This window comes from Corvus kubaryi, unplaced genomic scaffold (assembly GCF_017639235.1).
Source record: "Corvus kubaryi isolate FWS band 111438036 unplaced genomic scaffold, C.kubaryi_AGA036_p1.0 37232, whole genome shotgun sequence".
Taxonomy (NCBI): Eukaryota; Metazoa; Chordata; class Aves; order Passeriformes; family Corvidae; genus Corvus; species Corvus kubaryi.
Window position 1 is genome coordinate 1,293,972 of NW_024581066.1, and position 17,634 is coordinate 1,311,605.

Consider the following 17,634-nt stretch of genomic DNA (forward strand, 5'->3'; position numbering starts at 1 on the left):
GAGCTCCTGCTCACCTTCCCCCCACGGTTCCACGCATCCAGGAAAGCTATAGACCTCGTTTCACAGCCTCCCGGCGTCGAAAACGAGGAATTCCGCTGAACCCGCCGGCATGAGGGAACAAGTAAAATAAAACTGAGCGACGTTACCCCTTCTTACCCTGACTCAAGGGAAAACACGGAGGGGAACGTACAGACGGCTGCGGGCGCGGGGACCAGCCGCGCTCAGGGGGAGGAGGCCGGGGCCGAGCCGCCCTCTCGGCCCCACACCAGCTCCTGCCAGGCAGGGCGGGAAGAGCGGAGGTCGCGGCCCCGCTCCCCTTCCCCCAGGCGGCCCCTCGGGGGAGGGCGATGGCGATGGCCGGACCCCACAGCCGCCCTCCCGCCCCGCGGGGACCGCCCGTCCCTGGCCGGGCCGCGGGCTGGGTCCCGCCGCGCCCGGGACGCCCCGCCGGCCTCTCCCCGGCGACAGCACCGCATGCGCGGGCCGGGGGCAGAGGAAGCGGGAGAGCACCAGGTTCAAATCGCTGCTCTGGAGGGAGGGGAAAGAACTGGGGGAAGGAGATCAGCCCGGGGGGAGTGGAGTGGAGCGGAGCAGAGGAGGGAGGAGGAAGAGTGGGAGGGGAGTGTGGAAGACTCTAAGGGAACGCGGCAGAAGCCGGGAGAGGAGGCACGGCGGACGGCCGGGGTAGGCAGAGGTGGTCAGGGAAGGACAGGGCGGCTTTGGGCACCCACGGCCGCAGCGCGGGGCACCCGCCCCGGCTCGCCCGCCTGCCGCGCTCCGCCAGCCCGCCCTCCGTGCCTGCCGCCGGCACCATGGTGGACAGGGGCCCCTTGCTGACCTCGGCCATCATCTTCTACCTGTCCATTGGGGCGGCGATCTTCGAGGTGCTGGAGGAGCCCCACTGGCGCTCGGCTACCGACAACTATAAGCGGCAGAAGACGGAGCTGCTCAAGCAGTTTCCTTGCCTGGGCCAAGAGGGGCTGGACAAGATCCTGCAGGTACAGCGGGCGCGGCCGGGGCTGGGGCCGGGGCTGGGGCCGGGGGGTGCCAGCAGCAGCAGCAGGTGCTGCCGGGCGCCCTGGAGCGGAAAACCCCGCGCCCGTGGGCGGGCGGGCTGAGGAACCAGCCGGGACCCGGCACAGCCCGACCGCGTCTGTGCCTTCACAAAGCCCGCTGCCGAAAAACTGTCCCTCGAGCGGGAGCGTAGGGAAACCTCTTAATCGTTCCTAACTACTTAATGACAGAGCCCTTAAATGGGTCCGCGTTGCCTTCTCTTTCCCTCTGAGTGCTAGAGGAGCTGGGGGTTGATTTCAGCGTTAGCTGGCCGGCCCAGAGGTGCCCGCCCGGAGTGTGCTCCCGCCCCCTGCTCGGCGCGGCGCCCTGAATGCGGCTCTTGTTTTAGCACCCAGGGTGGTTCCTTTTGCCTCAATGGATGTTGTGTTAAGAAGGAGGGAAGGTGAAGCTAAGAGTCTCGATCCTCTTCTGTTTGGTCTGATTTTCTTCCCTTTCTCTTTTTTAATTGTTTTCTTACTAAATGCTGAAGAGGTGCCCTGGGGGTCCCGGAGGTCAGTCGGGGTAACCGGGGGAAAGGGTGCACGGCTCGCACGGAGGGATGCTCGCAACTCTTGCGCTGTTGTACTCTAGGAGACTGACTTCTTTCCAAGCCGTAAGGAGTTGATAATCGTCCTGGTTTGGTCATCTGGCAGAATGCCTCTTCAAAACTAATTATTAATCGATAGCATGTATTAAATCCGAGAGCAGTATAAACTTGGTTAGTGCCTTTTTATGGATCCGTTAAAATGTCGTGGCAAGCAATGGTGAACTATGAAAAACAGGCTGCCCAGATATGTGGGGCTCCAGTGGTGAGAATGTTTATACCGGGTAGATTTTCTGTTCATTATTTCTGTTCATTGGGGTTTTTTTTTAAAAAAAAATTATTTTCAAATTCACTAAAAGTCTATTAAAATGCTAAAATACAGAAGAATGGCAAAGTGGCTCATTATTTTTCTTGGTGTAATCGATACTGTGCAAGCTTAGAAGAGTATAGGTTCTTGATCCCAAAAGTTTGTGGTTTAAGTTTCCTCAGTTGGTGGCTGCCTTCTGTCTGGTTCAGATAGCAGAGCTTTCTGGTAGTGTCCTTATTGTTACCATCTTAGTGCCCTGGTGTGTCTTTGTGGTATACAGTGGAACAGGTGGATGGAGGCTTGAAACCATAAAGGAATGTTGGAAAATGAAAGATATGCGATGTGTTTGGAGTATGTTTTTGCTGTCCTGGAGTCTTAACGAAATCTTACTCTAAGTTATATCCCAAGTCTGTTCTGATGTCCTCAAGAAAGAAACCTTGTTTGGATTGGGATGTGCATTAAGCCTGGTGTGCTTAACTTGCTGCAAACATAATGCAGAATCTACATTCTGCCTCAATTTAGGATGTAAATTATGTTGATATGAGGGAATCGTTAGGGGGTTTTTTGTTTGTTTGTTTTCTCCCATGATGCATATCACAATTAATCCTGAAGTGGCAGAAAGTTGTGGGTTTTTTGGTTTGGTTTTTTTTTTTTTCTTAAAAACCAAGATGACAGTGAAAATGTGGAGGGCCTTCCCTCTTCAATGCGTGTTAGGCCCTGGTAATAGTCCCATATGTGGTTTGAGTTTTCCCTCTGTACTTCTTCCAGTCATGTCCTACTTTCCATGTCCAGTCTCGATGGTCTGATGATCCCTCATAGATGGTCTGTTGTCGTCCTAAGCTCAAGTTAGCTCAAATGTAAATGCCTTTATTTCACTCTTACTGGTAACTGGAAACTTTACTGCCTGCTTTCTTTTTGACTTGTAGTTTTGTTCCTGTTCTTACTCAACTTCTATGTAAGAAGTGATGGGAAAGAGGGTAGTGTCATTTCTGACAGATGATGGATGATGGCAGGGTGAAATCTAACCTAGCTGAAGCTAACTGTGATGGGGGAATCATGTAAGGACATCGGGATTCTGTCCTGAGTAAGCTGTAAAGTATATCGGAAATAGTCATTGTAGTTGTCCTTTCTCAGCCACTCAGTGCTGCTTCTGTTGGGTTCTGCCGAATCTTTAAAACATTGCTAGCATCTCTTTCACAAATCTTGATTATCCTCTTCTCTTATTAAACCTCCAGATTTTTTCTTTTGTAATAAATCCAGAAGGTTGCTGATTTGAAAATGGGCTTTTAACACGTCCCCACCCATCCTCACCCCCACTTCTGTCTTGTTCCTCTGAGCCTCTTCCTCTAGCTTCTTCCATGGACTCCCTAAACTTGTTCTTGGGATTTTGCATAGTTTAACTCATTTCTCTGCTGTTGTCTCTTTTTAATGGGTGGTTTCATCTTGAAGCCTTTTCTTTCACTCTGTTTTTGGTCCCCACTGACACTCATATGACTTTACAGAGCCATGTTGAGCTTTGCTGTTACTTCTCTGATGTTCTATTTAAGACCCCCATTTAAAACACACCGGATAAAGTTCTTCAGCAAATATCACCAACTGTAGAATTTTAAACGGGTATTAGTAAAATGAAAGGATGCCAAGAAATGTTCAAGTTGAACTAACAATACCAATTTTGTTTCCAGAAGCAGCCTGAAAGGTGACAAGGACTGACTTATTCAGAGACCGGTCTCTCTGCTGCCCTTGTTCCCCACCCAGGTTAGCTTGTGTGTTCCTTTGAGCCTAATGCTAGCTCTAAGTGCAATGGAAACTGTGTGGAATGACTACAAAGCTAGATCTGTAGCGTTGATCTTGAGCACTTAAAAAGACAAGTAGGTTATCAGCACAGATTCTCAGCTCACCTACAGACCAGTATCTCTGTGCCAACAGTTCAACTGATTATTAAGTGAGCTGTATTTGGTCAAGTACTGTCTAAAGTTTATATTCCGTAATAAAAATTTCACAATGCATTACAGTAGAAATACACCACAATAAATGTTTACTGAAATGTGTTTAACACACGTGCAGAAATTTACAAGCTGAGTATTGTTGGATATGCTGAGAAGAAAGCCTTTTCCTTCCATGCTGAGAAATGCCTAAAAATAAACTTGCTTAAAAGCAACTTTTAGGAGTCTCTTGTGTGAAGAATCCATTTGCTTTTGAGTGTTGAGAGCACCGTATTACTTATCACAACTGTAAGAAGTAAAGAAAGTACTTAAACACTTCTTGGAGTAATGTTATGTAGACCCTGATTTTAAAGGTGGCTCACCCTGGGCAGTGTATAGGCTGGTTTCTGCCTGTCCATGTTCTTCTGGGTAGAGCTGATTGCTCAAATGTAAATGTGGCTGAGATGCCACATCATTCACATTATTTAAGCCTCCAAAGACCCTCAGCCACAACTGCGTATTTACACAAGAACTGCGTAATCTCCCATCTCTACGTACAGTTACTTTGCAAGAGAAATGTCTCATACCTCTTTAGAGTATATGCAAAAATTAACATTTTTAGCATTAATATACCATATTTATTATCATTGTAGAATCCTAAAAACAGTTTAACAGCTTTGTCTGTTGATAAAAAGTCTATGGCTTGTCATTGCCACTTGTTTCAGTGGCCCTAAATCCTGGGACTCTTTAGGAAGGGCAACAAAGCAGGGATCCATAGTGATGACACCTTTATCTACCCTGCTGCAGGAGGAAGACTGAGCCAAATATAAGGTGATTCAGTCATTTCCCTCTTCTCCAGTTCCTTACTTTTACTCTTTATTGCTCCATCCTGATTGTGAAACATCAGCTTAATAATAAAGAAGCTATTCATGCAAGGAGGTGCCCTCTTGACCCTCATGTCTATTCACATAAGCAAAGGTTTGCCTACCCTGGGCCATGTCTTATTTACCAGGAAATCTTTTACTGGCCCACCAGAGTCATTGAAAAATGAAATGTTTCCCATTGATAAACATCAAGGCTGGTGAAAAGAAAGGGAAGAATTTGCAGATGAGTGAAAATGGTTACTTTCAAAACAGCAATAAAATGAAAAGAGAAACTGCTGGCTGTGTTTAGGAGAGGCAGACAAACATACTGAGTATGACATCTTTATTTGAAAAGCATGCAAGACTCTAAACAGGTCTAAGACATAACTTTAGAAACCTAAATGTTTAGACTTAAAGCCCAGTGCTGTTAGCAAACACTTTAGAAGACTTTTAGGGATAGCTGCTGGGATATACATGGCACATGGTTTATGCTAAAGGCAATAACAATAAAGTGGATTAATAGTAGTTTCTCCCCTGTTTTTTAAGTGTCTTCTTCACTTTTCACAAGTACAGGTGCATTTGCAGGATTTTGGTTTGTGTTTGAGGATGCTGAAGCTTGCTTTTAGATCTGGATATTCTTGGAATTTGTCTTAAATTGTGAAAATTTAAGAATATTCTCTGATACTGAACATTGTTTCCCACATGACTGTACTTTCAAGCTGCTGCCTCAAGGTTTAAATCTATGTGCAGTACTTTTGAGAGAGTCTGCAAATTAGTTTTCTTGAAAACTTGAACTAGGTTTTCAGTGCTGTTTGTCAGCATTTAACAGAGATGATGGCTTTTGCTTAGGCCTTGTAGAATGATTTGGTTTTCAGTGTAAAGTTAATAGGAGCATCTTTTTCATAATATTTTTCCCTTTTTTGTGCTCTTCAGGAGATGCATAAATGAGATTCTAGACTTACTTGGGTTTGTTTGTTTGCCCTTTACCTTCTTGATCTCTTCCACTGAAGATACTAAAGGTGGGGTGGATAAATAGAGGACAATTAACTATCTAGAATGCCAGTTAACTTGTCCTTTTCAAGCCTAAGCCTTTTCCATAGGCTGAACAAAGTAAAGCTGAGCATCTTTCAGACAAGGACAAGTGACTGCCGATGAAACAAGGTTGTTAACTGTTTATAATATCTTTCATATAAAAACTTGACAGTGTAAATTAAGGCTTATGTTTGTGAAATAGGTATTCCTAGGTTTTTCAAATTTATATCTTTAATTATGCATCCTTTAAGTTCAGCAGGTATGAACTGAGATGAAAATGTAGGACCACTGTCCACGGCTGCCTAAGATGCCTCAGACTGTGAGGTATGGATATTGCCACTGCAACATTAGGAGAAAAGAGTTGAGGACAGGCAGCACAGAATCATTCAGGTTGGAAAAGACCTCAGAGATCACAGAGTGTAACCTTTGACCAAACATCAACTTGTCAAGTGGACCCTGGCACTGAGTGCCATGTCCAGTTGTTTCTTGAATGCCTCTAGGGATGGTGACTCCACCACCTTCCTGGGCAGTCCATTCCAATGCTTATCAACCCTTTCTGTGAAGAAATTGCTCCCGATGTCCAGCTGCATTACCCCACAGCTTTTCTCTGTATGTTTCTACACATAAAACCAAATGTAAGCAGACATGCTTTTCTGTTGTGTTTTCTTTTTTTTTTCATTTTCACTGTTTAACCATTAAATTGTTTGAACTTTCTTGGAACATAGTTAAACAAAGCTGATAGTGCATACACTGCAACTCTCTGCTGATGGAGCAATGGCAATCGATCAGAAGCTATAATTTTCCTGCTATGGGCTTTTCCTTTTTCCTGTTATGAACTTAATTCTTGAATGTTCCTAGTATGCTGTCCTTCTGTTACCTTAGAACTGAATGTTTGTGTTACCTTACATGTTACCTTCTGCTACTAGGTGTGTTTTTGGCAAGCTCTGCTCTAGAGACCATTGCATGCAAGTAGTTTTGCAAGTTATCAACAGCTTGTTCTAAAAGATCTTGGAAGCCCTGCTGTGGTTCATACTGTATATGTGGTTTTTGCAAGATACCTTCTGTAGCCAGTGAAGATACAGTGTAATGATGACTTTGTACAGATTTCCTTTTTTAAAACAAATTTTTGGTTTTTCTATTAATACTAATCAAATATAATGAATTGTTTTGCTTTTCTCTGAATGCTGTTGACTTTCAGAACAGTTGTATTCCTTGCTGGTAGTGCAAGTAGATGTCAACATAGGAACATACAACCCCAGAAGCAAACTGGATTACAAGTGACAGTCAATAATCTGATCAACTGGGGAGCAAAGGAGAATGCTTTTACACTTCGGTGCTTTGGTTCTGCTGATCACAGTGCCTGTGATTTGCAGAGGTTTTATTTTGTCCTGGCACTTATTTGATTCTATGGAATGAATACATATGAAAGTGTAGTTAAATTTCTTCCTGGAGTAGGATGGAGTAGTACTATGTCTTTGGGCTTTGTTTAGTCCAAAATAAGTTCAGATGACAAACTGAGTCTGCTCTGTAATATGTAGCAGAATGTGGTAACAGGACAAGTGGAAGAGTTGCGCTCTTCAGTTAAATTAAAATGCCAGTGAGGTCACACCTGAAGCACCTGTGGTGCTACAGACATCCTCAGGAGTGCCACACTTTGAGACAGATTGAACCTTTAAAATAAGCATGCAATATGCGCTCTGCATTTTGCTAGCTTTCTCTGCTGAGGGGATGCTTTGGGCTTGAAGGGGCTTTGTCTTCCTTTATTTTCTGTCTTGATTCTGTCAGGTCCCTCATCAGCACTGCTGGTTCTAGCATTACTAGGTCTTTTCTTTAAAACACCAGGTTCTTTAGCAGGGAACTTCAGGCTGGCTGTTTGTTTTCTGTGTCCTCCCATCTTACTTTATTATGTCTTTGTGTTAGAGTTTTTAGATTTTACTGTGTTAGTTATGCACTTACCAACACTTGAATTGTAGGCAGGAGAGATTGCTCCTAGGCATTTATTGCCCTAGTAGCTCTATTTACAGTCAAATCAGTAAGGAAGTTACTCTTTTTTTTTTCTCCTCCATTGTGTTATGTGAACTGGAGTGGATCAAAGACACTCTTGGGTGCAAAACAGTTTCTGAAATGTTTTAAATCAAACCTCATACACTGATTTTCTTAAGAGAAAGAAATGTGAGCGATAAAAAGGAAGTAGGAAACAAGTAATAGGTTGTGTTTGCTTTTCTAACCATGTGTATTGGTAGTGTTTCTTACGATGGACCTATTTTTTTAACCGCTGTTGTGGGATTGATTGCTGCAGATCAGTCAGTCTGTAGGACCATATTTCTGCCTTAACCAAAAGGTAGACACGGACTGTGATTTAGCAAACTGGCAAATACTAAATTAGCTTTGTTCTGTGCCGGCATCTTGCAAATACTCGGTAAGCAGTCTCCAACTGCTGAGAAACAAAACCCAGACCTGTGCGGCGTCTCTTTGAGGTTGCAAGAGGTGCAAAAATGTCCCAGTTGGACCTATCCCAGGTCTCTGAATTCTGATACTTCCTAACAACAGGTGACAGTTAACATTCATTTGGACTGCAAAGTAAGTCATAAGATTGTCAGATAATGGCAGCGAGTGAGTAATAGCTGATGGAACTTGAAGATAATTCTGCAAAGGGTTGTGAAGGTCCTGAGGTAGAAAGCATAGTCAGATATGATACAGTATTTTTGATGGCCTGGCTAAAATATCAAATTATCAGTGATTACTTCTCTGTGTGACTTCCAAATGCTCTTATTGCTGCTTTTTGCTACTCCCAACCTGCTCCAAAGGAGTAAAAAAGCTTTGGAGGAAAGTTGCTCAAGAGTCACGTTTGGTCCCTTGCTAACAAAACAGCAATTTGTAAGCAGGTTAGTTCTGGCCTATAAGGGAAGTGAGGTTGATGAGTCTCCTCCAGGCACCAAAGAAATAGGGGAGGTGTTTGGAGCCACCCAGCTGAACAAAGAGAAGGGGTCTAATCAAGCTCACTGTGATATTGACTTCTCCCTCAGCCTCTCTTGCATTATTCTGGCTGGAACGCTTAGCCTAGCACATGCTCAGCTCTTACAGTTGCTGTTAACCAGCTACAGACTGTAGTGCAAATATGTTAAAATCAAGTTAAATAGTTGACCTATGGTAAATTGCCAGTCAAGGCTTAAGGCCTGTCTTAAGTGGTGTGTACGTGACTGCAGAATGACAGAGGGCAATCTATGCTTGCCTTGCTGGCAAAGGGTTTTTGAAGGGCACTGGAGTTTATGCTTCACTCTTTCTTATTTTTATCAGTGCACTCTGAAAGCTTTTCACCTGCGTCACTATCAACTGCCCTTTTAAAATATCACTTACATGTTTCCAAGTTTTCTTATGGCTTTTCAGGTGGAAGGCAAGGGAAGGGAGAGAGACTGAAAAATTTTGAAGTTGCTTTTGCCTAGCAGCAGACCCAGTAGTCATCTTTATTGTGTCTCTATTGTATTTGTTACAGTAATACTAGATTTTCAGGTAGTGTCTTAACTGGATTGAGACTATAGGATAACAGTGATTTTCATGAGTTGTTACATAGCCTCTGCAAGGCCCTAAAGCTGTCAACTTGATTAATGAAATGAGAATAGGATGTCTTTATCTTATATTTAGGGGAAGTAAAATGTAGTTCATACTTTGAGAGTGCCTTGGTTTTATTTGCATGTTTTAATAATGCTTGTTCAGCTCTGCTACAATTAGACATTTGGTTATTTGGACAGATGTCCTCACAGCTGGCTGCTTCTTGTCTCCCAGTGGAGAGACACTGCCATAAAGTAGTTCCACACTAGACATTGACTAGGTGCTTTGAGCTGAATTCTGTGCATCTTAGGAAAACCGTCTCACTTATTTGAGGTAACTGCAGCTTTTCTGTGGTTTTGTTGACTCCCTTAGCATCTTGAACGTGAGCAGCTTTTATGCTTGAGGGTTCTCTACTTAGAAATGTGCAAGTGCTTCCCCTGTCTCAGCTTCTGAGACGGTAATAGATGCTGCTGGCCAGTCATGATGTCAGTTTCAGGAAATCTGGGCTAGGAAGGAAAAGAGTCCAACAGAAGGCAGCAACTATAAGTACTTGTGCCAGCTGATCCCTCTTGCCTTTAATACAGTAGCAAGAAGATGACAAAGTGGTTTGGCTTTAATACATCCTCAGGGATGGGACAGTTGAGAAGTGACAGGGCACAGAGTGTTATTCACCTGCCACACGTCAGTGCTGTACATTGCTCTTTGCCTGCAATTTGTCTCTTGTTAGCCGTTCAGGGGAAACCTGCAGATGTATGGGAAATTTTGTGAATCTGAAAGTGTGTGTGGTTTGGTAGTCTTAAAGTGGGAAGATTTTTCAGTTGACTAAGCTTACTTTTTCGCTTACTTTAAATCCTTTCCACAGGATATATGCAATTTCTAGTTTACGGTTGGGTTTTGACCAGGAACTAGGTGTGGTACAGGACTGAAAAGGTTATTGGAGAATTATTGAAGTAGTATCTGTTCTGCTTTCTGTCAGTTAGTGGTTGGAAGCTCTCTTGGTAAGAAAGCCCCTTCTGTGTACTTACTAGTATAGTGCAGAATATATTAAAATAGCAGAAGATTGTGTTCCAGTGCACGTGTTGCATGTGTGGTTTTTAATGTTATACAATTCCTGAAAAAATGGGGTTTGTATATATGCTGACACAACTGTGTTTAAGAAATACTCTAATGCACAGCCAGCTCTTAGCAGCAAACTGATGTTATTGGCAGTCTAATTCACTCACCCAACAGAAGAAATAACATAGACTAGGCAAATCAAGCGATTACAGGTCTGAGTGTCTAGGTCAGACGTTTCCTAGCATGTTATCTCAGTTACTGATCACACTTCTTTCTAACCTGCTGTAACTGTGCCAGAAGATCTCTGTATTTGAAAACATTTGTTCAGAGCAGCCTCTACTCTTTCCCCAGTCCTCCTCAAAGATCAGTCTTGAGTTAATCTAGTGTTGAAGAGACTTACAGTAAGTTATACAAAAACGTTTTGTTTCAGGTTAAGCCCTGGATAAAGCTAAATACATAATAACAGAAATCTCAAAGCTAAGAGCATTTCTGTAGCAAGTTTTTTCCCCGTGTTAGACCTCTTTACATAAACCCATCACCTTGCTATTCATACAAAGCATCCTGTCCCTGTTGACATTGGAAGCATGCCTTGCCTTGCCTCCTCCTCCTGCTGCCTGATACAGGAATGATACAGGGAGAGAGACTAGTGTGGTTGAGGTTATGTAAAGTTTTTGTTCACCCTGGAGACCTGGTTGTTAGTTTGGCTTAACAAGGTGGCTTAGTGAAGGTGTTACCCTAAAGAGTTAATAGCCAACAGTGTGTCTTTTTCTTGTTCCTGTTTTGTGGTTCAAAAGTCTACCTGATTAAAAATGTTGTTACAAGTAGTACTCTGCTCCACCCAAGTCTGATCACTTTCGGTTTTTTATTTGATGCTGTTGGGACAAGCAAGATTTTTATTCTAGCATGTGTAAGCCCACTGAATTGTCAGACAAGTAAGTTGTTTTACAAGGACCTGCCTTTTTTTTTTTTTTTAATACTAATTTCTCCTTAAGATAGGTTGTTAAATAGGAAGTGGCGTGTGTGATGCTACTAGCACGCTTCAGCAGCAGCTTCTAGCGTGTCTTCAGGGAAACAAGACCTTTAAAGTTGTATTGAAATTTGGGGATGAAATACAAAGTGCTTGTGAAACCAAAAGTCTATAACCAAAAGTCTAGTTCCTCCTAGTGCCTAAGAAACAAACTCTGAACAGTTTTTAGAGTGTTCTGAACAAGTGACTTTCTGTAAATTTCTTAATCTGAAGCGTATTTTAATGCATGGCCATAAATGGGGGAGAGTGCAGTATGCAATGTTACTTTGTGCTTCAATTTACTCACTGAGTTGAAAAGCTTATTGGGCCTCTGTAAGCAAAGCTGTCAAGCTTGGATCACTTGTGTTTTGACTTGTCCTAATCAACTATTCTTATACACTGTGACCATGGTAGGCTAGGGGGGAGGAGGTGTCAGGAAGCACAATTTTAAACTCAGTTTCCATTTCTGCTTCTCCTATGTAATATCAATATATTCTGTCCAACCCCTCTCCATCTAGTAAATTAATCTCAATAAACTGTGTTTTTATTGACAATAGGACTGTTTTGGTTTCATTTAAATCTACTTAAATCAATTGCAACTGAACTGAAATGTATTATTTTGGAAACAGACTGCTGCATGGGTTACCATCTGCTTATGCAATCGGTACCAGCTCTGTTGCAAGAGGCTCATGCAAACACTGTCTGGTTCTAACCCTGCCTAACATAGCTGGTGTGAGGGCTTGATTAAACTCTTGACTCTTCTGCTTCCACTTTCTTATCTCTGAAATGGGGACAACAGCATTTTCCAAAGCCCTTCTAAAGGGGAGTTGGCTACATTAGTCACCATGTATGTATTCAGATAGGAAGGAAGCTTAATCTGCTATTATAGATTATTCCAATGTCTTAATTTCAGCTGATGCAACATAAAAATTGTTGAAATACTTTTTTTTTTTTCTTTTCCCTGTCCATGGCAAAGTTTGTTATAAGCATATTGGAACAGAAGCCCACAAAATTAAGCTGTAATAATGAAAGTTATAGGTTTTATTTCAGTATGAGAATGATTGTGGGCCAATGGAAAGTAGGGACACTCAGCATCTGCAGAACAGCTGCAGTTCTCATGCAGCAATAACCTTTAGCTAATTTGTCTTCAAAACATGTCTATGTGGAACTTGGGAAAGTGAAAAGGAAGCTTTTCTATTATTGCATTAATCACAAGAGCAAGGGAATGCTGGTAAAGCACTGAATATGCTTTTCATCAAAATAGTTTATTAAGTAGTTCATAAAACTGGAATCTAGTCCTGAAATTAATAGGGGGAAAATCCATATAAACTGTTAAATTCTCTAGTCATGGTCTGTCAAAAAAGGCAGATGCCTCTTCAAAACAGTTGGTATTTACATCCATTACACATAAATAGAAAGGAGAAATAAAATTAGGCAACATTAGTTCGCTGAAGGGTAGGATCTGCAAGTATCACAAATAGGGAAGCTTCAGTATTCAATTCTGCAATGACAAAATAGTTCCAGTTAACTTATTTGCTGAATTAAGAGTTTCACTTATTATTTAACTCTGCAGAAAGTCATAAAAAGGAAATAACCTTGTTGATCTCTTTCCATTAATACCCCTCACATTGTTTGTCCTATGAATTATGACTTATAGGAAAATTAACTGTCCATGCTATACATCATACACGAGCAAGTCTTAAACAGTGCATGCTGTAAAAATATTGACATGCCTCCAAGAGGTTAATTTCCCTACAGGTTAGACCTTTTTTTCCAAAGGAAACAGTAACACCTATTTGTACTGCAGAATAGAAGTAGAGCTCCAGTTGTTGAAATTTTTTTTTTTATGGACTCTTACCACCTAAATCTCATTGACTTCATGTTTACTCTAAAATAAAAACTATTCCAAAACGTGGGGGATTATTGCAGAATAAAAAATTCTCTCATCACAATAGTTCACCCCTAGTCTGCTTTTTTACACATGTGGGCCAGGAGGTCCCTAATCAAGCATGTTGTTAGCTAGTTGTTATGTCAAAGAGAAATTAGCAGCAGGAGAGGAATGGTTGGTAGTGAGGGAAAGCTTTATTCATTCAACTGTAAAGATTCAATTTGCCAAAACCCCTCAAAATTCACCAGGTACCATTTTAACAACTGTGCAGTTTCTGATCAGAGGTCTTAAGTTTGCTTTCTCTTCTTGATTGCATGCTTGATTTCATGGTGTAGAAAGAGCAACAAATATTTCCAAAGACCTGACTACTCCGTTTTTCTGTCAGGTCATGTGGGCAATGTTGGCTTGGCCTCAACTGACCTTAGTGAGGAGGTGTGCATAGGTCCAATCCCGTTTGGGCTGAACATCCTTCTGTGAATTTTGTCCTCGAATTTTACTGCATGAAAAATGAAGCCTCAGTCTTGGGGCATTCCTTTTAGTAAAGGTAGTTTGGGAAAGCAATGGGAAGTTTCCATGAGGATGGAGAAAGGCAAAATATGGAACTCACTGCAGACCATGAAATCAACAAGCATTATCCAAATCATGTCTGGGCAGCCTACAACAGGTTTCCACAAACACTCATGTACACAATGTGAAGACTTTTTAGAAAACACATGTGTGTTTTGACTGAAAATGTCTTAAACTGCCTATTTTTAAAACACTTATTTTGTAAAATAGATGCTTATGATGGAAAGCTGCAAAAACAAATGTAACGCTTGCATTGCTTTTTACAAAAAAAAGAACAAATCATAGAATGGTTTGGGTTGGAAGGAACCTTAAAGATCATCCAGTTCCAACTCCCTTGCCATGGGCAGGGACACCTTTCACTAGACCAGGTTGCTCAGATCAGTGCTCTGTTTCCATTGTCAGATGGAATATTTTCATGCAAAATTTGCTTAATCTGAAGAGGATAGCTCTTGTGTTATGTCTGTAGCTGGAGACATAACAGCCATCTGTAAACCTTCAGTAGAATAGCACTTTGTACAAATAAGGAGTGCAAATTATCATTACAAAATCACTAATCTTTACTTGTACTTCTTTTCAATGTTGCCCTAAGATAAGGCTTCACAAAGTCAGTAGGGAAATGCGTCCACTTCGTAGAACCACTAATATATTCAGTAAAGGAAATTATATGTATTCTATATTGCTCGAACCTTACTTAAAGACCTTCTTGTTAGAAGTCTGTCAGGAGAAAAAATAAATCTCCTGACAGGTGGTGCTGCAAAAGTGTTGGTGTTCTATTTATCAGCAGAGTTCTTTCTTTCCAAGTAATTTGTTTTGCTCTTCACCATTTATCTCTTGGGTGCTCTGCATCATGTCCATCCTTGAGGGAGAGCTCCTGCATGCCTTTGAATGGAGCCACAGAAAATGGTGAAAGAGTAAACACTTTCTCCCAACATCTCTCTGAAGAACACCTTCTCTCTTACTAAGAGGATTTTACTGTAGGATAAAAATATGCTCCCCAGTGCACTAGAGTATTAATAAGGATTCCAGATCCAAAATCTTACCTCTGACACCACATGGCAGAAATATTTACATTAGCTAAACCAATCACTGTTAATCTGGATCTTGGTTTAGGCAGGGAGGTTCATGCACACTACCATGCTGAATGCTTTGATTAACAGCTATTGCCTGGTTGAGAACCTGTTTTAATTTGCAGTTTAGTTTCACTCATGCTTTTTTGTTGTTGTTATTTATTCTTGTACCAAATGGCTTTTTGTTTAAATGGCTTTTGTTTGTGGTCTTGCATTATAGTTTCTGATATAGTACAAAGAAAGCAATGCTATCTCCTCTTGCCCTTCATTTTTGCAGTACAAATTGCTTATCTTCTCTAAACAAAATGATGACAAAACCTATGTTGTTCTCAAGGGCAATGAGGTCCAGTTTCAAGATACGGAAGTTTTGGAGCTCTCCTCTTCTTTCAGGCTAATTCAAGGAGAGTTGAAGTTGGTAGCATAGACTGAAGTAGGAAATTAAAGAAACTATAGATACATTTTAAACTGTATTTTGCTAACCTGCTCTCTCTATAATTGAACTAAGTCAAATGGTTTTGCCGTGGTTCTCATCTATAGACAGGCACTTTCTGTTGTTAAATCGACAGCCTTTCCTGGAATTACTGTTTTTCTATTACTTTTCAGATATTGCAGAAGTTGGGAAGCTAGGAGAGTTAAGTTTGATCCCCACCCATTTGTTTGTCCCACAAGAGATAATTCTCTCATCGTGTCAGTGGGGATTGTTTCCCAGGATATTTTCCATTAACTTTAAAACTCTCAGTCTTTGTTCTCCATGCCAAGTGACACACAAAAAAATGTGCACTTGCATCTTGGGAAGCATCATATCCTCAGGAAAGGTCTCTTGATTAGGTTTATTACTCAGCTGTAACTTTCCCTTCAGAACTCAAACATATCAATACACTTTGTGATGTTTGTGTCCACCTTGGAGGGAAGGAAAAGGTGGTGGTGCTAGTTACCAGCGCTGATTGAGCAGCTAATCTTGCAGAACATTATACATTACTAAGACTGTTGCTCCAAGTAGAAACAACCCTGAGGACTTAGCTGTAGATAGAGTAGAATTCATGCAGTGATCAGCATTTACATCTACATGAATTTCTAAAATGTCCAGCACGTGAATGTCTGGTTTTAATAGTGGGGTAGGAGGTGGAGGATGGAGTGTGTGCAGGGGAATGTAGGAGAGAAAAAAATATTCAATATAGCAAATGCTGGCACTGTAGAGTGCCATAAAATTTTTATCCTCAAATCTTATGTATCCAGTTTCATACTGCTCATGCTTTGTCTAATTTTGATCATCTTTTCAAGCAGGGAATAGCTAGCAGAATTATTTACCTTTTCTGTTTCCAAACAATAATGTGGAATTAATTTGTCTGTAAACTCACAAATTGTTTCCACTGGACTGTGTTCTGAAGTTTCCAGACTCATAAATATTATATTTAAGCCACAATTAGAGTTTTATGTGTCTTTCAGGTTCAGGCATGTATAAAGATGGTTCTTTACATCTCCTCCAAATTCATTATTTATTTCATGGCTTTCAGATAACAAGCTAAAACCAAAGTAGAGCATATATCTTCTAAATTTGTATGTAAAAACTTCCCCCTTTCTTGTCTCTGACTAATGAGAGCTATTTCTGGATAATAAATTGAGATTGTGCTCGAAGAGCATGATTTCTGTTGTCTTATATGGGTTAATTAACAGATTGCCTTTCTAAAGGATCACTTAGTCTGATTAAATTTTAATTGAAAAACAAGAAAACAGATGAGCACTTAAAAGACTGAAATAAGGAGTGTTTGTGTGACGTGACAAATGTGCATTCTCTACCCTCATTCATTTTGCCGACTAGGAAGCATATAGAGAACACAGAAACAAAAAGAGATGCTTGTGCCTCTAGGACTGTCTTTATTGAGACTGCCCTTTGCATGTTAAATCAATTATTTCCTCTCTTCACTGGGTTGCCACTGTCAGCAGTTATGGATTAATAAAGCTTAATGCTTGGTCCCTGTTACAAATTTATCATTTTAGCATTGTTCCCACACACATGTTGCCCTTGCAAAAACATAAAACCCAGGAGAAAAACCCCTGAAATGCCCAGACTTAAATTTGCCACTGTTATTTTTTAGACTCAGTCTGCTGAAGAACTTTCTGCATTGTTAAACATGTGTAATTGGTGCTGTGTTAAAATAATAATGCCGAAGAGAAGGGGAGGAAAAGTGTTATCCATCATCAGTGCCTGGGAGAAGGTGTGGGAAAACTCCTTTCCAATTGGCAGAATAGTCAGAAAGGAGGTCTATTCTGCAGTCAGGACAGATTTTTAAGCCGCTAGCCTTAATAAAGGTAGGGAGCTGTGACAGTATTATCTCTTACGTTTTATTTATAATGGCATTGTATCTAAACACAAATGCTTTTGAAAAACTTCACTCGCGGTTTTTGGAAGGTCCTGGAGACTGTATGCAATAGTAAAATGTGGTGGGTTGACACTGGCTGGATGCCAAGCACTCACCAAAGTCTCTCTATCACTCTCCTCCACAACTGGACAGGAGAGAGAAAATACAGTGAAAGGTTTGTGAGTTGAGATAAGGACAGGAAGAGATCACTCACCAGTGACCATCACAGGCAAAACAGTTTCGACTTGGGGATATTAATTGAATTTATTACTAACAAAATCAGAGCAGGATAATGAAAAGTAAAATAATTCTTAAAAACAAATTCTCCTTACCCCTCCCTCCTTCACAGACTCTACCTCCCCCCACTCAGTGGCTCAGGGAGACAGGGAATGGGGGGTTATGGTCAGCTTATCACACATT

The 17,634-nt window shown here is 41.4% G+C and overlaps 1 protein-coding gene across 1 annotated transcript in view; it reads left to right on the top strand.

Moving 5' to 3' along the window:
- The first annotated feature begins 625 nt into the window (after window positions 1-625).
- KCNK5 (potassium two pore domain channel subfamily K member 5) overlaps window positions 626-17,634 on the top strand; it is a 35,634-nt gene continuing 18,625 nt past the window's right edge. The window contains exon 1 of the mRNA XM_042022934.1: window positions 626-998. Coding sequence (XP_041878868.1) covers window positions 813-998 — 186 coding nt within the window. The 5' untranslated portion in view covers window positions 626-812. The remainder of the gene's footprint in view (window positions 999-17,634) is intronic.